The sequence below is a fragment of the Struthio camelus genome, chromosome 2, assembly GCF_040807025.1.
Source record: "Struthio camelus isolate bStrCam1 chromosome 2, bStrCam1.hap1, whole genome shotgun sequence".
Taxonomy (NCBI): domain Eukaryota; kingdom Metazoa; phylum Chordata; class Aves; order Struthioniformes; family Struthionidae; genus Struthio; species Struthio camelus.
In genome coordinates this window covers 6413019-6429864 of record NC_090943.1, presented here as the reverse complement: position 1 = coordinate 6429864, position 16846 = coordinate 6413019, and the positions used below count along the sequence as shown (strand labels likewise).

Below are 16846 nucleotides of genomic sequence, written 5' to 3'. Positions count from 1 at the left end.
GAGCCTTTTCCAGTCCTGATTCAGCTTTCTGCCCTGGCTGTCTCTTGGCTCTGGCCTAGAAGGAGTTCAGAGCACAAAGCAGCACCATCTGCTCTCTTCTGACATGGTTTAAATGGGAACAATCCAGGAGGGTCAGTCACAGCACTGTTGGATCTGGACAAGGAGGAGCCAGAGGACTGGCACAATGCTGCCAGGAGTAAGAGTAGCTACAGCTTTCAGGAGAAACAGTGCAGTGAGGCACTCAAGCAATAACGATGAGAAAAGCGTGGAATAGCCTCTGGCCACAGAACAAAAATCACAGAGAAATTTGCATAGCCAAGCAAAGCCTGGGACAGGAGGGAGGTGGGAGGAGGAGATCATATGACCAGAAAAGCAAAGAAATCTGTTAAGGAAAGGTCAGCAGGGGAAACTGGTGCTTCTTTTCTTCAGGGGTTACTCAGTAGCACATTGGCCTTTCTTACTATGTATTTCATGATTGGTAAAACATGGACCTGGGAGGAAGGTGTTCTGCTCTGCCTGGCATTGGAAAGACCAACGTGGAGCACAGGAGACAGAGCTGGCACCACATTTACAGGAGCAGGGAGGACACCTGGACCAACAACCAAGAGAAAGAGCGGAAACCCCTTGCTGGAGGTTTCCAACAACAGGGGAGGAGGCAGCAGTGGTTAATCAGGTCGGATTCACACCCCCCAGCAGGTAGGCTGAGGCCTCAAGGGGCTCTTGAGGACCTGCCCATGTGCCCATGATACATCTCCAAGGCCTGAGGAAAGATCAGGAAGAATCCATCTACTGCACTTCTAGGCAGAGCCCGTGTGCCAGAGCGAAAGCACAGGATGAGCATTGTCTCCAGGTAGGCTGTCAGCAGGGTCTACGAAGAGACAGGGGCTTCAACCAGTATTTAAGTCCAAAATAAGCCCCGCAGCTCTAGGCAGCCACAGGCAGCCGCAAAAAATATGTAAATTTGAAGAAAGAGCAGGGCACTGTGTTTGGATTTCTTCTCACAGTGTGTTCCCATTAAGTGAAACAGAAATTCCACAAGCTGCACACCCTCCAGGGGAAGTTATTTTCTATTTGCAAACCCATCACTTGGGAGGAGAGAAATCTGTGAGACTGTGATCATAAAGTAGTAAGATGAGCAGGGAAAATCAAAGGAAAGAAAGATTGAGCAAGAGGGCGAGCTAGTGCCCTTTGGGGTGGGGGTGGGGGGTGGAAGGGTAACATCAGCAATGCACTGGACATCTTTGTTTTATCCATGTATTTCTCAAACCCTAAAACACCCTGCTGAGCACACAGGGACAAAATAAGTGACCAAAGTCATGATGACTTTCCTCTTAAAGGATATGAGCAAAGAGCAACAGGTTCTTCAAATAAGTCCATGTAAAAGAGGAGGAGGAAAGAAAAAGGGTAGCAAGGCTAAAGACAAAGGATTAACGAGTAATCACTTGGCAAATCTTTCAATTGATTTTCAATGAGGAGGAGGTTGACAGGCTCAAGGATGGAGACAAACTCTAGGAAAAAATAATAACCTCCTGCAGTTTAATGCACTGAGGTAAGGAAGATCAGGTTGTTTCCATATCAAAAGGCAGAAAGCATTGACACTGCAAATCTTTTTATTGAGTTTAACCAACATTAGGGACAGATAGGACAACCTAAGGCAGAATATAGACAAAATGCAAGCGTGAGACACCTCATGGTAAGCACCCATAAAGGGGAATGTCCAAGGAGAGGAATAACTGGGACAGATCGGTCACCTGCCGAGGACCACGAGGCACTGGTGTAAGGCAGCTACAAAAACCATCTTGCAAAGGACTGGAGACAAGAGAGTGATATAATTCTCTGGGGCTTCTTAAACATGGCTTAGCCAATTACTGGAGAGACTGCTAAGAAGTTGTCTCATAGGCACGGCGCACCAGGCTCAATGACCCCAAACAGCCCTTCCCATTCCACGTACTAACCTTGGAAGTTACCTTCACTCAGGTTAAAGGTTCCTGGCTCTGTGAGGAAAGACTGACATCATGATGATGACAACTGCTCAGTACCAGGTCACAGAAGTTTTCATTCTGTGATAAGAGGTTTATTGATAGTCTGCCAAGAATCCTGTCACCCGCACACTCAACGCCTTTCACTCCAGGCCCCTTCCTGTTCTCACAGCCCACTGCAGAACTGCTGGCACACAAGCATGATGCAGACAGCGATATTGCTGCTCACAAAGATGAACAGCCCAACTAGAGTGAAGAGTCACCAGGATAATGTGGTAGGTGGATATGCCTCAGCTCTGCTTCCCACCTTCAATGCATTTTGTTAAAGTCTTGGCTTCACTTAAAATGTAGGGAGAGACCTCAGAGATGCCCTCGGATAAGATCTAAAGGCATTAAAAAAAAAATACTGTGGAAATTGAGAGAAGGGGAGTTGTTGATGCTTCACATGTTTCCCACAGCATAAACTATCTCACTTGAAAGGCAGCCTATGACAACCTTACATGTTCTCAGAAAAGGGAAGCTCATACCCAGCCACACAGGGCTTGCAAAGCATGGAACAACTGTTTCAGCAAGAGACCAGCCCTTGAGTATGATCCAAAAGGCATCCTCCTCCTGGTCCTAGCTCTGCACACAGGATACCTGCAGACCATTCCCACCCCTTCCCCACCACACCTTCCTGAGGGGTGTCAAACCTCCTGCTGCACAGAGCAGACTCACACCAGCTGGCGTAGACGCCTTTTGGACAAGCCCTCCGGCCCCATCCCCAAGAAACACCACCCAATTCAGCATCACTACAACAACACACCTAACACAAGATAACGGACAATTTGTTCTTTATTGATTAAAAATTAGAGACATGCAGTAAAATACAAAGTCCAAAAAGGAAAAAAGCCTGAATATTTTACATCTTTCATTATAATCTACAATACACCGAAGTTGTGAAAAGGATCCTTTTTTCATTAACAGAGCATTGTCCTTAAAGTAGGAACTAACTTAAAAAATACCACCTGCTTCCAGGTACAAATCAGAATTTTGCACATCACCACCGCCCAAATTCTTAATGACACTGGAAAAGAATCACAAACAGCATTGGCACTTACTGGAACACCACCAGAAAAAAAAAAGTTGTCTAGTACTGTAATATCCCAAGTAAAAGTTTTGGATCACTACCCAGAACATCTGGAGATCTATATAGCAAATAGCATCTGCTTCTGCCGTACTTATTTTCTTCACGTAAAGAGCTAAGGAGCATTGGGTCGGTGTGAACTCAGGCTCTCCAAGTCCTGGCTTGGGGAAAGTGGGGATTCACTTAATATAAATAGACACTCCATTGTCTCATCTGAGCCGCTCGAGTCCTACACTTCTCAGCACCAGCACACAAATGACCAGCGGGGTGCTCAGGGCATGCAGGCAGAAGGAAAAATAATACTGTACCAAGACTAGCTGGTCTCTGTAGCCTGAGCGCTTCCAATACGTCCCTATCCACCCCTGGGCGGCATGAAAATCTAGATCCCAGTCTGCTCTTCCCAAGCCAGGAAGCACAAGCCCTTGGGAGTGCTTGCTATCGGACACCGGGAGAAAGTGCCAGAGCTGCCGCACGGGCGTGCACGCACGCACGCTCGGCCAAAGCCGGCCACCGCCAGCCCCCCCGACACCGCACACCCCTCGCCTCCTCGTCAGTGGAGAGCTTCTGCTCAGCGCTCGGGGCCGCTCTCGCTCCCAGACCCTCCTCCTCCTCCTCCTCCTCCTCTCCCTTCCCTTCACGCTCGCTAGCCACGGGGCTGCGACCAGCTCTAGGCAGCCCCCATCGGGACCTACCCAATAGCCAGCTACAGGCTAAAGAAACACGGGCGGTAGGAAAAGCACATGCACAATTCAGGAAGCTTCCACAGCTGCCCGTGGAGAAAATAGATAAATACAGACTGCTCGTCAGAAGACTGTGAAATACGAAAGTCCTACTTGAACCCGGTTGTTCCATCTTAACGCTCCGTTTCTGCATTGTTTGTGGCTGACGGAAACCAAACACGTTTCCATCTGTGTGGTAACTTACAGGCTTACAATTTCCGTGTAGAAAACGTTTCAGAGCCAACGGCAGTTACAAAGGCCAACTGTGAAACAGTAGGGGAAAAAAAAAAAAAAAACCAAAAAACCAACACCATTTATTATTCACATATTGCATTACAAGTGTCTCTTATCAAACGCAAAGTATAATTTATATTATTCATGTAGAAAGTCAAATGAAACACCACATAGAAACAACACCTAAACATGAGTTACATGGTTTCAGTGACATCCTGATCAAACGTCGAGGCTTGGATCGAAGAGAAGGCTGACAACCCAAGCAAACAGTGCAGGAGGGACAGGTCGCCGCTCGCTTGCCTAGTATACCGCTCTACTGGCAGTTCTTTATTGCTGTAAAACACAACAGGGATGGTTCCACGTGTACCAGTTTGCAAAGGACTTGGAAATACGTCAGGGAGGATTCGCACAGGAGCCAGGCATCACAGACCGGGTTTCCAGAACAATTTGAAGTGCGTATTTTCCAAACGCTGCGTGACGCCAAATTCCTCTCCCTCTGACCATCAACAGCTTAGGGCATCATCTGAAAGATCCGTTTCCAGACAGCAATGCCTCATTCTTCTGCTTTAAGAACAGACTACATCTAAGGATGCAGAATGAGAGACATGTATGGATGAAGGACTGCTTAACGTAAATTAAGAGGTTCAGCCCTCATGCCATGCCTGGCACTCATGTGGAGAGAACCAAAATGTTAAAAAAATAAAATAAAATTAAGGCAGTTTACAAAGGGAAGCTTATTTCTAACACCTCAAAGTCAAGGAACTTCTCAAAAACACAAACACAAGGGAAGAATGCTCTCCCTCCTGTGGGTTAAGACTTGGCTTGCTTTCTCAGGTGCAAGCATTCAAACCAGTGGAGTTTTTAAAATACAGCTGAAGAAAAGCAGATTTCTCAGCACTCCAGGTGACCCAAAAAACATGTACACATTGGTGTTTCAGATGGAAAGAGAAGCAGGTGAAGAACAAAAAAGGTTCATTCAGTATTAAAACTTGTGCAAAAATAGCAAGTGAAAAAAATGAAACCACATGTAAGCAAACATTTAGGCAAGATCATCAGAGCAGTGGAACCCTCTGCTTCGTACTCAGTAGTATTTTTCTTTAAAGTAAGGCAATAATAAAATGAACATGCAGGCAGTGATGCGTTGGATCTGCATGTCTGAGATGACAGATACAAAAACATGAGAGTTGTTTACAAAAGGTGTAAACGCCATCGGTAATTTCAGGAAGGTTTGTGATCCTATTAAGGAAACAATGTTAAAGCTTCTAGGACAGGGGCTGTAGTTCAATTCTTTGGCAGTAGTGGTTTTTTTAGGCTAACAGAAGCATTACGAATATGCACATGTGGGTTCTCAGTTGGGAAGCATCTCCTGGGACCATTGTTTAGCTGATGCTGAGCTGTGCAAATCCTATAAGTTTGCCATCATCAGGAATATCCGAGCCTTCAACACCAGATGCCTGTAACACAACAAACAGAGATCCAAATAGCAACACACATGATGCATCCTCTGATGTGCACTATGCTATGCATCAATGATGTACATCTGATACAGTCTGGAGAGGGAGCAGTTACAGGACAGCTTTGCACTGTACTCAGCAGGTGGCAGTATCCAGAGTTAAAATTGTGGTTTTATTATCATCTTTTTTTTTTTTTTTTTTTTTTTTTTTAAGCTAGGAAGGGCTGGGACTGAAGTTTTGCCAATGTCTGCTCCAACTAGGGCTACGTGCGGTATCCTGGGTGAAACAAAAAAAAACTCTCCTTACCCACAGAAATGGTCAAAAATTATAATGGTACATGTTTGTTTACCTACCAATAAACTGGTTATACCTTTGCTTTGCCACTGTAATTAACGCTCAGTTTCACTGTCTCTGAATGACAAAGGCAGACGAGTCCTTCATCTCCTAGCTTTTCTTCCATTTCCTCTCAAAGACAAGGTATCCAGGCCCTCCCCATTCTCCTCCTCCAAGAAAGGGTTCAGTGGCATTTCTTTGTCCACTTACCTGCCCTGAAGCATTTCTATCCTTTCTGGGTGAGTATACACTCCAAGCACAGAAAATACCCTTCTGTAACATTTTAATATGCCTATTAGCTGAGATAAGGGAACGTCAGGGTTAGCACACCATCTCACATAGTTATTTAACCCTAGTGCAGCTCAGAGGACACAAGCTAGGAGCCTGCATTGCCTGCTGTCAGATGACCACTGTGGACCTTTGAGAAAGAAGGGAGGATTCAGAGTGCATACACTAGATGCCTACAGTCAACATTATAGGCATCTATATGCAGTGTTTTATTTGCACAAGTGACAACTTGTTCAATTAGGGAACAGGAATAAATACCAGTTTGAAAGTGACGGATCTGTTTGCTTGGGGCTCTTCCACAATTTTCTGCAAATTAGCTGCAACTGAAATCACACACACACAAAAAACGGGCAAACATTAGGACAGGCTAGAGAAAAACATCCCAAACTCATTAAGGCCTCTTTCTACTACGCAGCAAATTTAGAACATTTAAGAACAGAGGGCTAAGAAAAAAAAAAGTTTTGGTCTCAACTAGACTCAAAGTCTGCTTAATCTAAACATTTAAACTGAAAATGCTGCCACTTGTTACTATGGTTCCTTTTCAAAGGTAGTTTTTCCCGGAAGTAGTAGTATTCAGAAATGGCCCAACTGCACCTGGAAATTCAGTTAATTTTGCACTAGCAGCATCTCCAGATGCTGAGGCCACTACCTAAGGAACAGTTCTGCTTGCTGTAGTTGAAACGTGCAGGCAATGTTGACAGCTTAAAAGTCTCACCCGCTGCATAAAAGGATGCAATTATTTAGCAAACCTGCTGGAGGTAGTCATCTAGCTATTCAAATATGCTTGAAGCGCAGCAACACATGCTGCTGCCTTCGGCCAACTGCATCACATGCACAGCGCGCTTCCTTCCTCAGCCCTACCAATGGGTTCCAACACTTAAAATAAAAAGCCTGGCTGATTCCAGTCCCAGACCTCTCTTGCGCAGAACCTGTAAGGAGTACAGGCTTGTGCAGTAATTTGGCAGTGCATATATGTCAGATGAGGTCAATTTAACTAATACCGTCAGACAGGAAAAGTTAAGGATTTCAGCTCAGGGAGAAGACGTATGCGTTGATTAGGCTTCATTTTGCGTTACAAGGAACATTTTCTTCATAATCTTTCCAACCAGATGATATTCTTGTGGACTGGGGGGCCCAAACATACTGGTACAGAACTGCCACTAGAATTTACAGCAGTTTTGTAGCACCGCAGAGGGGTAGAGAGCCAAGGCTGCAATTAACTGTCCTAGTACCCACAAATCAGGTCATTTTAAATATGCAAAAATGACTAAAATGGTCAGAGAAAAAATAATAAGTCATTACCTATTACCAGATCTCTGCCATCAACAAGACCTGCCGAAATGAGTTCTTGAGATACACCATCAGCAGTATCTGTTGGGGAGAAACACAAGAGCCAGTCACTACATAACAGAAATTGTCCAGCTGATTATGGTATTGCACAGAAACCAACTAGCAAGAATATTAAGTTTACATGAGACAGATTAATAATAGGGTGTACACTAGGTGCAGTCTTTCTTCTCAAACTTAATTTTTTTCTAACACTGACCAAAAAAATGCTGTCTCTACTGAGCTGAAAAAGGTATCAAATAGTCACATGACAGTGCAGTTCCAAACCTGCTTCTTTTCTACCCTTGTACCTACAAATACCTAGGCTACTCTATACTTTGCATGGGCAGTCTTCAGCTTTCTCAAAGACTTTAGGTGCTTACGCTCCCTTCAAAGTCCATGGAGAAGGTTGTCCACTCACCCAACTCAGGGCAGATGCCTAAGTATGGCCTACTGAAGATGCATGCCTCCTTGATTGTGTAAGCAAGGCAACCTAAAGGACTATCTGTTGCAAGTTAAGTATCTAACTTAAGTTCCAAACTGGTACACCTACTCTAGGGAGGGGGGAAGGGGGGCACACCTACTCTAGAAGGGGGGGGGGGGGGGGCATCACTTGTATTAGCTACGCAGTGGCAGTTCAGTGACCCTGTAGGGAAACACCTTCCACGTGGAGGGCATCAGCCCAGCAAACTACAATATCTGCATTGAGATGTTCTTCAGTCGTTCACTTTTGAGCTACCCTTGTTTTCAAGGCACGACAAAAGCCACAGAGGGCAAGGGAGGAGACCCCCTCACATACCCTGCTTCCTCTTTATGCCAACTAGACTACTGCTTAAAGCACTGCATTGAGACAGCTCTGAACTACGTGTCAAAGTGAGCTGGAATTCAAAGGGCTGTACCTTAGCTGTAGCCATGGCAGCTTTACTAGAAGGTTCTCTGAACGGCAGTGCTCAAAGCACTCGTGATCAGCCTGACCATAAGGCAAGCTCTAGAAAACCCAAGGCCTTTAGGAAGCAATTGCACGCACTGCGGACAGACCCTCTTAGTGCTTCCATACACATATCTGCGCAACACCAAACAAAGGGTCCCCCTTCACCAAAACTACCTTCACACTCTGGCGTTCCCCATCAGCTCACCTCTCCCTGGGGTAAATTCAAAACGAATATCATTGAGTTCTTTTTTCGAATTCCTGTGAAAAGAAAAAAAATTTATATAGAAAAGGCTGCTCCATTTCATTGATCAGTGTCCACATGTCTTCTGTCACTGAAGAATCAGTCTGTGAGGAGAACTGAAATCACTACACCCTTCCTCCTTAAAGAGCAGAAACCTTTGACTTGGGTTTGTGCCTTGCAGGGTTCTCCTTAACAGTTAGCCTGTCAATTTGACAGGGCTTGAGCAGGCTGAGGCTCACTATATATGGTGGCTACCTCTCTGTGTAAGGCTACATCGTTCCACTGTCTCTGCAACTCACAGCAGTGAGATTTATCCTTGGAGCACATCCTTTGGAGGAAGGAAGCACTAACTCACTCTGTAGGTGCACACAGAGGTTACACAACTGTCCAGGAATGACTAGGAGGAGATGATGCTCAGAAGTCCCAGTTCAATGCCTATCAACATCAAGATGTCGAAGGAGATGAGAAACAGATTCCTTAAACCAGAAAAGTCAATGCGTATAACGATGGTAGAGAGCACTTACAGTCCTTTCTCTCCGTATTCCTCATGACACAAACCAGAATCCACGTCTTGAGTTGGGGCAAAAGCTCCTCACCCTCAGAACTGGCCAAAGGCTATGAAGTTATGCCTGAATAGCCAGATGATGCAAAAGGCCAGGATCCCTGACCCCCTTTAGGGGGCTTGGCTAATTCCTTCCTACCCATCCTATTGGATTTTAGGAGGGCTTAAATATTAAAGTTTCTTTCAACCTGCAGTTCTTGCCAAATCAGAGAGGCGGAACAGGTAAAAACTGCTTTTCTTGGTCCCCGCTTTGGGAAACTGGACAAAATCTGAGCTGATAAAAAAAAAAATATATGACTATAACCCTTTTAATTCAAAGGGCAGATGGCAGGATGTGCTAAAAAAATCTTCAAGTGTCCTTCTCTACAAAGGCTCACTTTCACAGAATAGGTCAATCGTCTGCGTCCTTACCTTAACCTTAGTACAAGGCTGATGGGGACCTTCGTTTCTTCTTGTACCGGGGCTGCAGCAGGGGCAGGTGGGGCCTACAACAGAATTAGTTTATTTTAAGGCAAGTTAATACCCTCTTTCTCTAGTCTTAAAACTAGAGATAACCTTGATCAATTATAAATACAAAATATCCCAGAAGTTTCACACATCACTGGAATTATGATACTACCACGAAAAACAAGACAGACTGATAATCAAACAGGTGAGCTTTCCCCTTGAACTGTAATTATCCAGGCAGTTCTCTCTGCATTTGTTTTTAAAAAAGAGAAAAAGTTTTTGAGTTTGAGAAACACCACACCAGTAGGACACCGGAGGAGGTGCTAAGTGTAAAGAGATTGTTTGCTTTGCCTCAGAAAATCAGGGTTTTGGGGCACTCACGACAGTTTCAAGACATCCTACGTTTTAATCCTTGCCCTAAACATCTGTTTTTGGAAGTGTCATACAAATGTGAAGAACTTCTAGGAAAAAAATTAACCAGTAGATTAGCATATATTCTCAATTAATTTTAGTGAAATCAGAGGCTTTTTTGGAGAGCATCTAGCAGTGATTTTATAGGTGCCTATTTTCCCTTCTAAATTACTTCTGATGAATTATTGGCATCTGTAGCCAAAGCATTTTATATTGTTCATAGCAGGAGATTTCCAGTAAGAAAGATCCAGGAGGTTTCCATCTTTATAGTGCTTGCGATGCTTTCGGAATAGGGCTAAGTGTTAATTAGACTTCACAAACGCAAAAAAAGTTTTGGTCACTCTTCCATTGCACAAGTCATCTGCACTGCACATGCTGATCCAGAGGTTTTAAATCTACAGTAACTAGACAGACAGCATTCTAGGCTGATACTTTCAGCCTCAAAAACTTAACCAAATGCTTTTTATTTTTTTATATTTTTATATTTTTTAAATCATCACCTAGATTACTTGTTTTTTTTTCATGACAGAAAAATTAACTCCTTTTACTTCATCCATTGTTCTTCTTGTGCTAGTGATGCAGCTCAGGACTACTGACCACAGCCTTGTTTGAATTAAAACCAAAAGTATTACCAGGTCAGTGAAAACAAGCAAGGACCCACAGTAAAGCCCAGAGATCTGCAAAACAGTAATCAACCAAGCTACAAGAACCAGAGGAAAGCTATAAAGAGCACCACACTGACAATGATATATGCAGATCACCTTAGGACAAACCACCAACAAATAAGGTAGCGGGCACCAGTGGCAGGGAGCAGTATACTCCACTAGGGCAAATCAAAACACCTCCATCACTTCCATTGACACCACACTGCTATGTCGATTTACTGAACCGAGATTCCTGGCTTTCAGTGCTACTGCTGCTTCAACAGTTGCACAAAATTCAGGGATTAAATCACTGGCCCTATTTCAAAAGATTTGAAACGGTTTGATTTAAGCGTTAAAACTAGCTTTAACGTAGCCAAGGATATGTCAGTCCCCAGCTCCGCTATTTTTGTTGAAGGACTAATTTGCTGTCTATAATGGGTTTGTAAACAGGAACATGAGCCGACCGCAGTGAAGTGATACACACACAGTGAAGTGATCTACCTTTAAAATAGAAATTATGAAGCACACCTAGGAAGGAGTAAGCCCAAGAGTTAATTTTCTGACTAACACTGCCAAGCCCCTTTCCCTTGGCCTGCCAACAGATCATACTAGCTTGGCCCCGTCCAACATCGACTGCCTCTGCCCAGCAACAAATATGAACATTAGCGTCTTTTATGAAGAAGTAGCATCGTTCAGGAGTCTGGCAAACTCTGCAGTGCTTTACTTTAGCCAACTGCAAGACCTATTCCAAGTATCTTGGTGATGATTTGGTTTGGTCATTCTTCTCCCTTTAACACAAGTCAGGGGTTCTTTCCTGAATTTGTAAGGCCTGCCTATTTGATCCATACCTTACACTTTGGGATGGCACAGATAAAAATTAAAGAGGGACTTGTCAAGCTTTTTTACATTCCTTGTACTTCCACTCAAAGGTCCATCCTTCCCTCTCTGCCTCAAACTGAGGTGTTTGGAAGCACCACCAGGTTCACAGCTTCCTAAAGATGGAGCTTCTCTGTGATTTTTAACCAATAAAGAACAGTTTTAATTCAGGCCTCCTGCATCTCTGTTGGAGCCTGAAGCACCTGCATCTTACTGTTTCTTCCTCACTTTTCTCCCCATACTCTTATTTGGTAGACTCAGATGCTAAGAGGCACAGTCAGCGCCTGTTTGTAAACACTTCACCGAAGACACCAGGAACAAGCAGTTGACACTCAAATGAGAGTCCCCTTTCTGCCTCTCTTCTGCAAACTACCAGGCTTGCTCTCACATCTGTGTAATCAGCACCGCTAGTACAACTCCAGACAAGCAGCTTTCATGGTTTTAGTTCACCTTAGTGTAACAGTCTTGAACAGAAAGGTAAGGTGCAAGATTGAAGGCTGATATGAAAAGTTGTTAATCTCACCTGGGCTGCTGCCGGTGCTGCTGCAGGAGCCTGACTAGGTGGAGGGACAGCAGCTTGAGGTTGTGCAGGTACTTGTCCTGCGGCCTGAGGTAGTTGAGTAGGTGTCTGTGCTGGAATATTGAGTGAAGGACCTTGGGGCTCAGCTGATGGGAACAGCTGCAAGCAAAAAGGTGTTTCAATGGGAAAAATGAATTTAACGGACTTCAGACTCAAGCAACTGCTTTCCACAAAGTGCCCGTTAAAATTCTAAGTGATTTATTTGGCTAAGCGCAGCACCAAAGGCATTCCCCGGCCTCCAAAACACTAAAGACTGATCCCCAAGTTTGTGTTCAAAGAGTTTTAATTTTTTCTCATATCCAAGGACCATTTCTGACTTGCAAATTCAAGCTTTACTCATCAGTAAGGAAGGACAAGAAACCACCACAGCAGCATGACTGTAGATCCTGACCAAAAGTTACATGCTGTAGCTAGCAAGGCTGGATGCGCACAGACCATATCCTAGCTTGGAACAGAGTGCTGTATCCTGTAGTTCCCTCTTTCTCAAAATCTTAAGTCCTACTGATATTTCCTAGTAGCTAGACAATCAAACCACAGCAACTCTGCTTCGATTTGAAGTTCCCTTCAGAGAACGCAGCATAGCAAAGCATAAAAATATTTGCTGATAATTTATCTGTTTTCAAACAAATGTCAGAGTCGGAGGACTCTAGATATTCAACTGAAACGTAATTCAGAGAGAGTACAAGTTCTTCAAAACGCAAGACAAGACTGCTTTGCATTAGGCTTAATTGCTTGCAAAAAAGGCACATGCAATTAATTTCGGGTGCAGGGGAAAAGAGTTAAACGAAAGTTAAACCTTATTTACCCCTCGAGCTATTCAGAACAGAGACAAACTATTTTGCCATAGCAGCCAAAAAACAGAGTTTGACAGCACTTCTTCAGCGTGCCTTCTGACTTGCACTAAACGATAGGAAGTGTAACTCACTTTGGAAGCTGAAAACATGGAATATTAGTCCTTCAAATTACAATATGCATTAAGGGATGCATCTTAACAGGGAAGTTCATCCCAGAGGGACTTTAATTTTCAAGTTTTTGTTTCCATTTGGAGTTTACTTAAAATTACAGAACCAGAACTGACTGCAGGTTTACTTGGGATCTCCTTTTACAATCAGTGAACCCTTGGAAACAGATGAAGTTAGAACAGGACAGCCTAACCCAAAACTGATTTCTAGGAGATGGCCCTATTTACCTTTCCACATAGATAAGGAAAGGAAAGAGAAAGCACAGTCTCTGCAAGATAAGCAGCTTCTACCACTGAAATGAAAGATATACTAATATTCCTCATGTAAAAAAAATATAGGACAGTGCCAGCACTGAAGGCAGATTATAAACTGCAATCAAAGCTTTGTCTGCTATCATGCACTACTACAGACTTGCTTCACAGTTCCAAGCTTAGGTTCAAACCAATGGGTTAGACCAAGCGAAACAGGCATTTCAAAATTTTGGGGTTTTTTTATTTTTGTTTTTTAAAGGAAGTTAGAAGACTTGTTTTGTTCAGATTGTTCTTGTGACTGACTGGTTATTTTACAAACACACAGACTTTCGCCGTGGCAAGTAAAGTTGAAAAGATATTCCCCACAGTTGCTTAGAAAGACCTCTTGGCATGAAAGAGCCAAAGATTCATTTTCTAGGCAGGTTTTCAAGTAGAGCTTAGCTATAAACTAGCTTCTAGTTCACACAGTATTGTTTTCAAAGGGTTAAAAAAAACCCATATCCTTGTGATAATGACTAGCAGTCATTGTGTTGGAAAGCCATTTGCAGTCATCACTTACCTCAGAATTCTGTACAGATTCTTTCACTCTGGGAGACTAGAAACAAAGAAAAAAATTTGTCATTGCATGTCAATAAGTTTCACTTTTGTCCTAGCAAGGACTTTTCAGAATAACACTGAACATATAAAGTCTATGCAACCACTTTCAAATTGTGTGTACCAATTAAGATGCATAATAAAAGCAAAGCCACACAGTTTCTTGGCAGCCAAATCATATCGTAATACCCAGAAACATACTGTCATGTTTCAGGACTTGCAGTTTGCATCTGCACAGTAGCGTACAATATATGAGCTGCTATAACTGTTAACTGACAGCGAAATCAAGTACTCCTGAAGACCACTTAGATCAGATCACATTGCTTGCCTTTAAGCACATTGAGATGGTAAAATCCATTTTAAGTTACCCAAGTCTTACCGAAAAAGATAAGCAGTACAAATCTGTCTTGCAGAATTTCTCTGGAAAATAAATTCTTTTCATATACCTAGGAAACCAGTTTGCAAACCAACTTGCTTAAACCACATCAAAGCTTGAAAATTACACATGCTGTACACATGCTGTTTTACAGAAAATGCCCCTTGCTTACTCTCCCTGCCCTTGAACTCGGCATTATGCTATGCTCTCCATGAGAAAGCAGAAAACTGACGGTTGTACACAAGTTCAGGAGTGCAACATAAAAGACGATCAGCGGAACGGAGGGGAAAGTGCAGTCAAAGCAATATGAGCAAACTTTGCTTATCAGTAAAACAAAGATAACATGCATTAGCTATTTCACATGAGCTAGAAGTGACTGCCAGTATCACTGGAAAGCATCACAAAAAAACCCTGCAATTCAGAGAGTCTGCAGCTTTAACTTTCAAGAGTTAAAGCTCTTGAAAGAGCTTTACAGCATGGAGATGGACAGGCGTGTTATAGCATGTTATAGCATGGAGATGGACAGGCGTCATCGTCTCTGCTGGGATTACCAAAGAAGTTCCTTCTCTGCACAGTAGTCTAAAAGATAGGTCTAGGACAGGATGAGTTTGACAGAAGAACAAAAATCTCATCAGGCCACTAACTTCACGGATGCCAGTTTATGCACTAATCAGTGCCACTAATTCAGCCACTGCAGAAGAGGCCAATTTGTAACATATTACCCAGAGGCCTCCCATGAAAGAAAGCAAGAGGTCTCATAAGAGCAAGCTGCAAAAAGCCCTCTGGACAGGAAGGGAAGTCACTGTGATGGAACTGCTCCTAAGTACAGTGTCAAGAAAGAGAGTCCTGCAACTGGAAAGGCAAAGCCTGAAACCCATCCCAATGCGTTAAGCCTTCACTTGACAGTTACCAGGCAAAATGAAAAGCGTAGCATTGCTCCCAGAGAAAAACAGCTACGCTCCACATCTGCAGGCCACAGTTTCGCACTGTTCTTTCAGGCACAAAGCTTATATCCAGGAGTACCCAGACGTCTCATGGAATAATTCAAAAGAGGTTTGTCTGAAAGATCACAGTGTGCTAGACACTATAGAGACAAGTATGGAAACGCTGGTCCTGCCTCACAGTTAACAACTAACCCAGATACACAGCAAGCAGAGGTAAACTAAGGAAAACCTGAACAGACAAGAAGAGAAATAAAACAAACATCAAAAGAGGTTTACCTAATTAAGGCACAAACATATTTAAACACATACCCAAAGTCATCATATCAGTTCTAATTTACTTGTGCATGTGTAATCAGAGATGATGCAAGCAGCCAGGGAAACGTGACAACACTGCATGCTTTAAACAGATTTACTGAGTAATGGAAGATGAACGATTCATGAATTTTTTTAATTGCAAAACGGCAATTGCTCTAATGTGAATTCAAGACTTCAAGTGCAGAGAGCTAAAATGCTCAATAAATATTAAGACTGCTCTATAAGGGATCAAATGCTGTAGGCACACAGGCATTCCTAGCCTTCAGGTTGAAGAAAATGACTTAAAACCAGTGCAGAGGAAAGACACCCAGGGCTGGATTTGAGTACCTAAACAGAGATATGCAGTTAGGTCTAAGGTGTCCTGGCACCCTACTGGGCCCTTATAAAGGCAGAGGTATGCCAAAGATTTGTGTCACAGCTGCAAGGGGCATCTCTGAAACGGCAACAGACATCTGCATTTAGGTAACTGCATTCAGACCTACTGTTCCAACATCATCCTTTGTTAAAGTGCTACAGCTACAAGAGCTGCCTTAACACTTTCTCCTAGGACTACTACATTTCAGGGTAGCTGACAGCACGACACTAGGCCTTGCGTGTTCCAGATTTCAGCTGCAGGTGTAGGCCCAAAGATTTCAGTTCCATCCTGGAGATGGCAGGAGGACAATACCTCTCCTGATACTTCCAGAAGAAAGCATCTCAAACAGTCAGTATCATCAAAACCCCTAAAACAAAAAGAATATCCTAGTTCAAGGGATTTAGTAGTATTCTGAACCGGGAGCACGCCATTTGAGTTAGTGTTCCCAATTACACTCAACATCCCTGACTGAGACCAGCTGTGTCCCAGAAAAACTACAGAACAGAGATAAACAAACTTTCTTCAACCTTCAGTCTGCTTTCCCTGGTTCAGCTGCAAACTCTTCAGGGAAGGGATCATCAAAACTTACTGCATACCATACTTAAAACAAGAACCTAAGCTTCCCAGGGATGTTTAGATACACTGCAGTTAGAAAACAAGAGAGAGTAGAGCTATCATCAAGTTTGAGAACCAACCCTGAGCTGTGAAATTGCTGCTCTGCCTTCCTCACTTTCTTCATCTAGTTCATCATCACTCCATTCCCAGCCACCATCTTCAGTCTTATGAAGGCGTCCACTGGAACCTGGGACTCTCCGGACCTACTCACCACAAAGACAGAACAGCTACATGAAGTAGACAATTTCAACAGGTTGTTTTTGTTTGTTTTTTGTTTTCTTTA

The 16846-nt window shown here is 43.4% G+C and overlaps 1 protein-coding gene across 2 annotated transcripts in view; it reads right to left on the bottom strand.

Annotated features, from left to right (window-relative positions):
• Positions 1-2795: 2795 nt before the first annotated feature.
• OXSR1 (oxidative stress responsive kinase 1) overlaps positions 2796-16846 on the bottom strand; it is a 92066-nt gene continuing 78015 nt past the window's right edge. The window contains exons 11-18 of one of the 2 annotated variants that reach the window (XM_068934163.1): positions 16644-16766; positions 13924-13959; positions 12095-12250; positions 9605-9678; positions 8596-8648; positions 7436-7504; positions 6392-6456; positions 2796-5512 (exon numbers count right to left, since the gene is read on the bottom strand). In XM_068934163.1, the coding sequence (XP_068790264.1) occupies positions 5438-5512; positions 6392-6456; positions 7436-7504; positions 8596-8648; positions 9605-9678; positions 12095-12250; positions 13924-13959; positions 16644-16766 (651 nt within the window). In that variant the 3' untranslated portion in view covers positions 2796-5437. The remainder of the gene's footprint in view (positions 5513-6391; positions 6457-7435; positions 7505-8595; positions 8649-9604; positions 9679-12094; positions 12251-13923; positions 13960-16643; positions 16767-16846) is intronic. The other variant, XM_068934164.1, reaches the window with a different exon arrangement.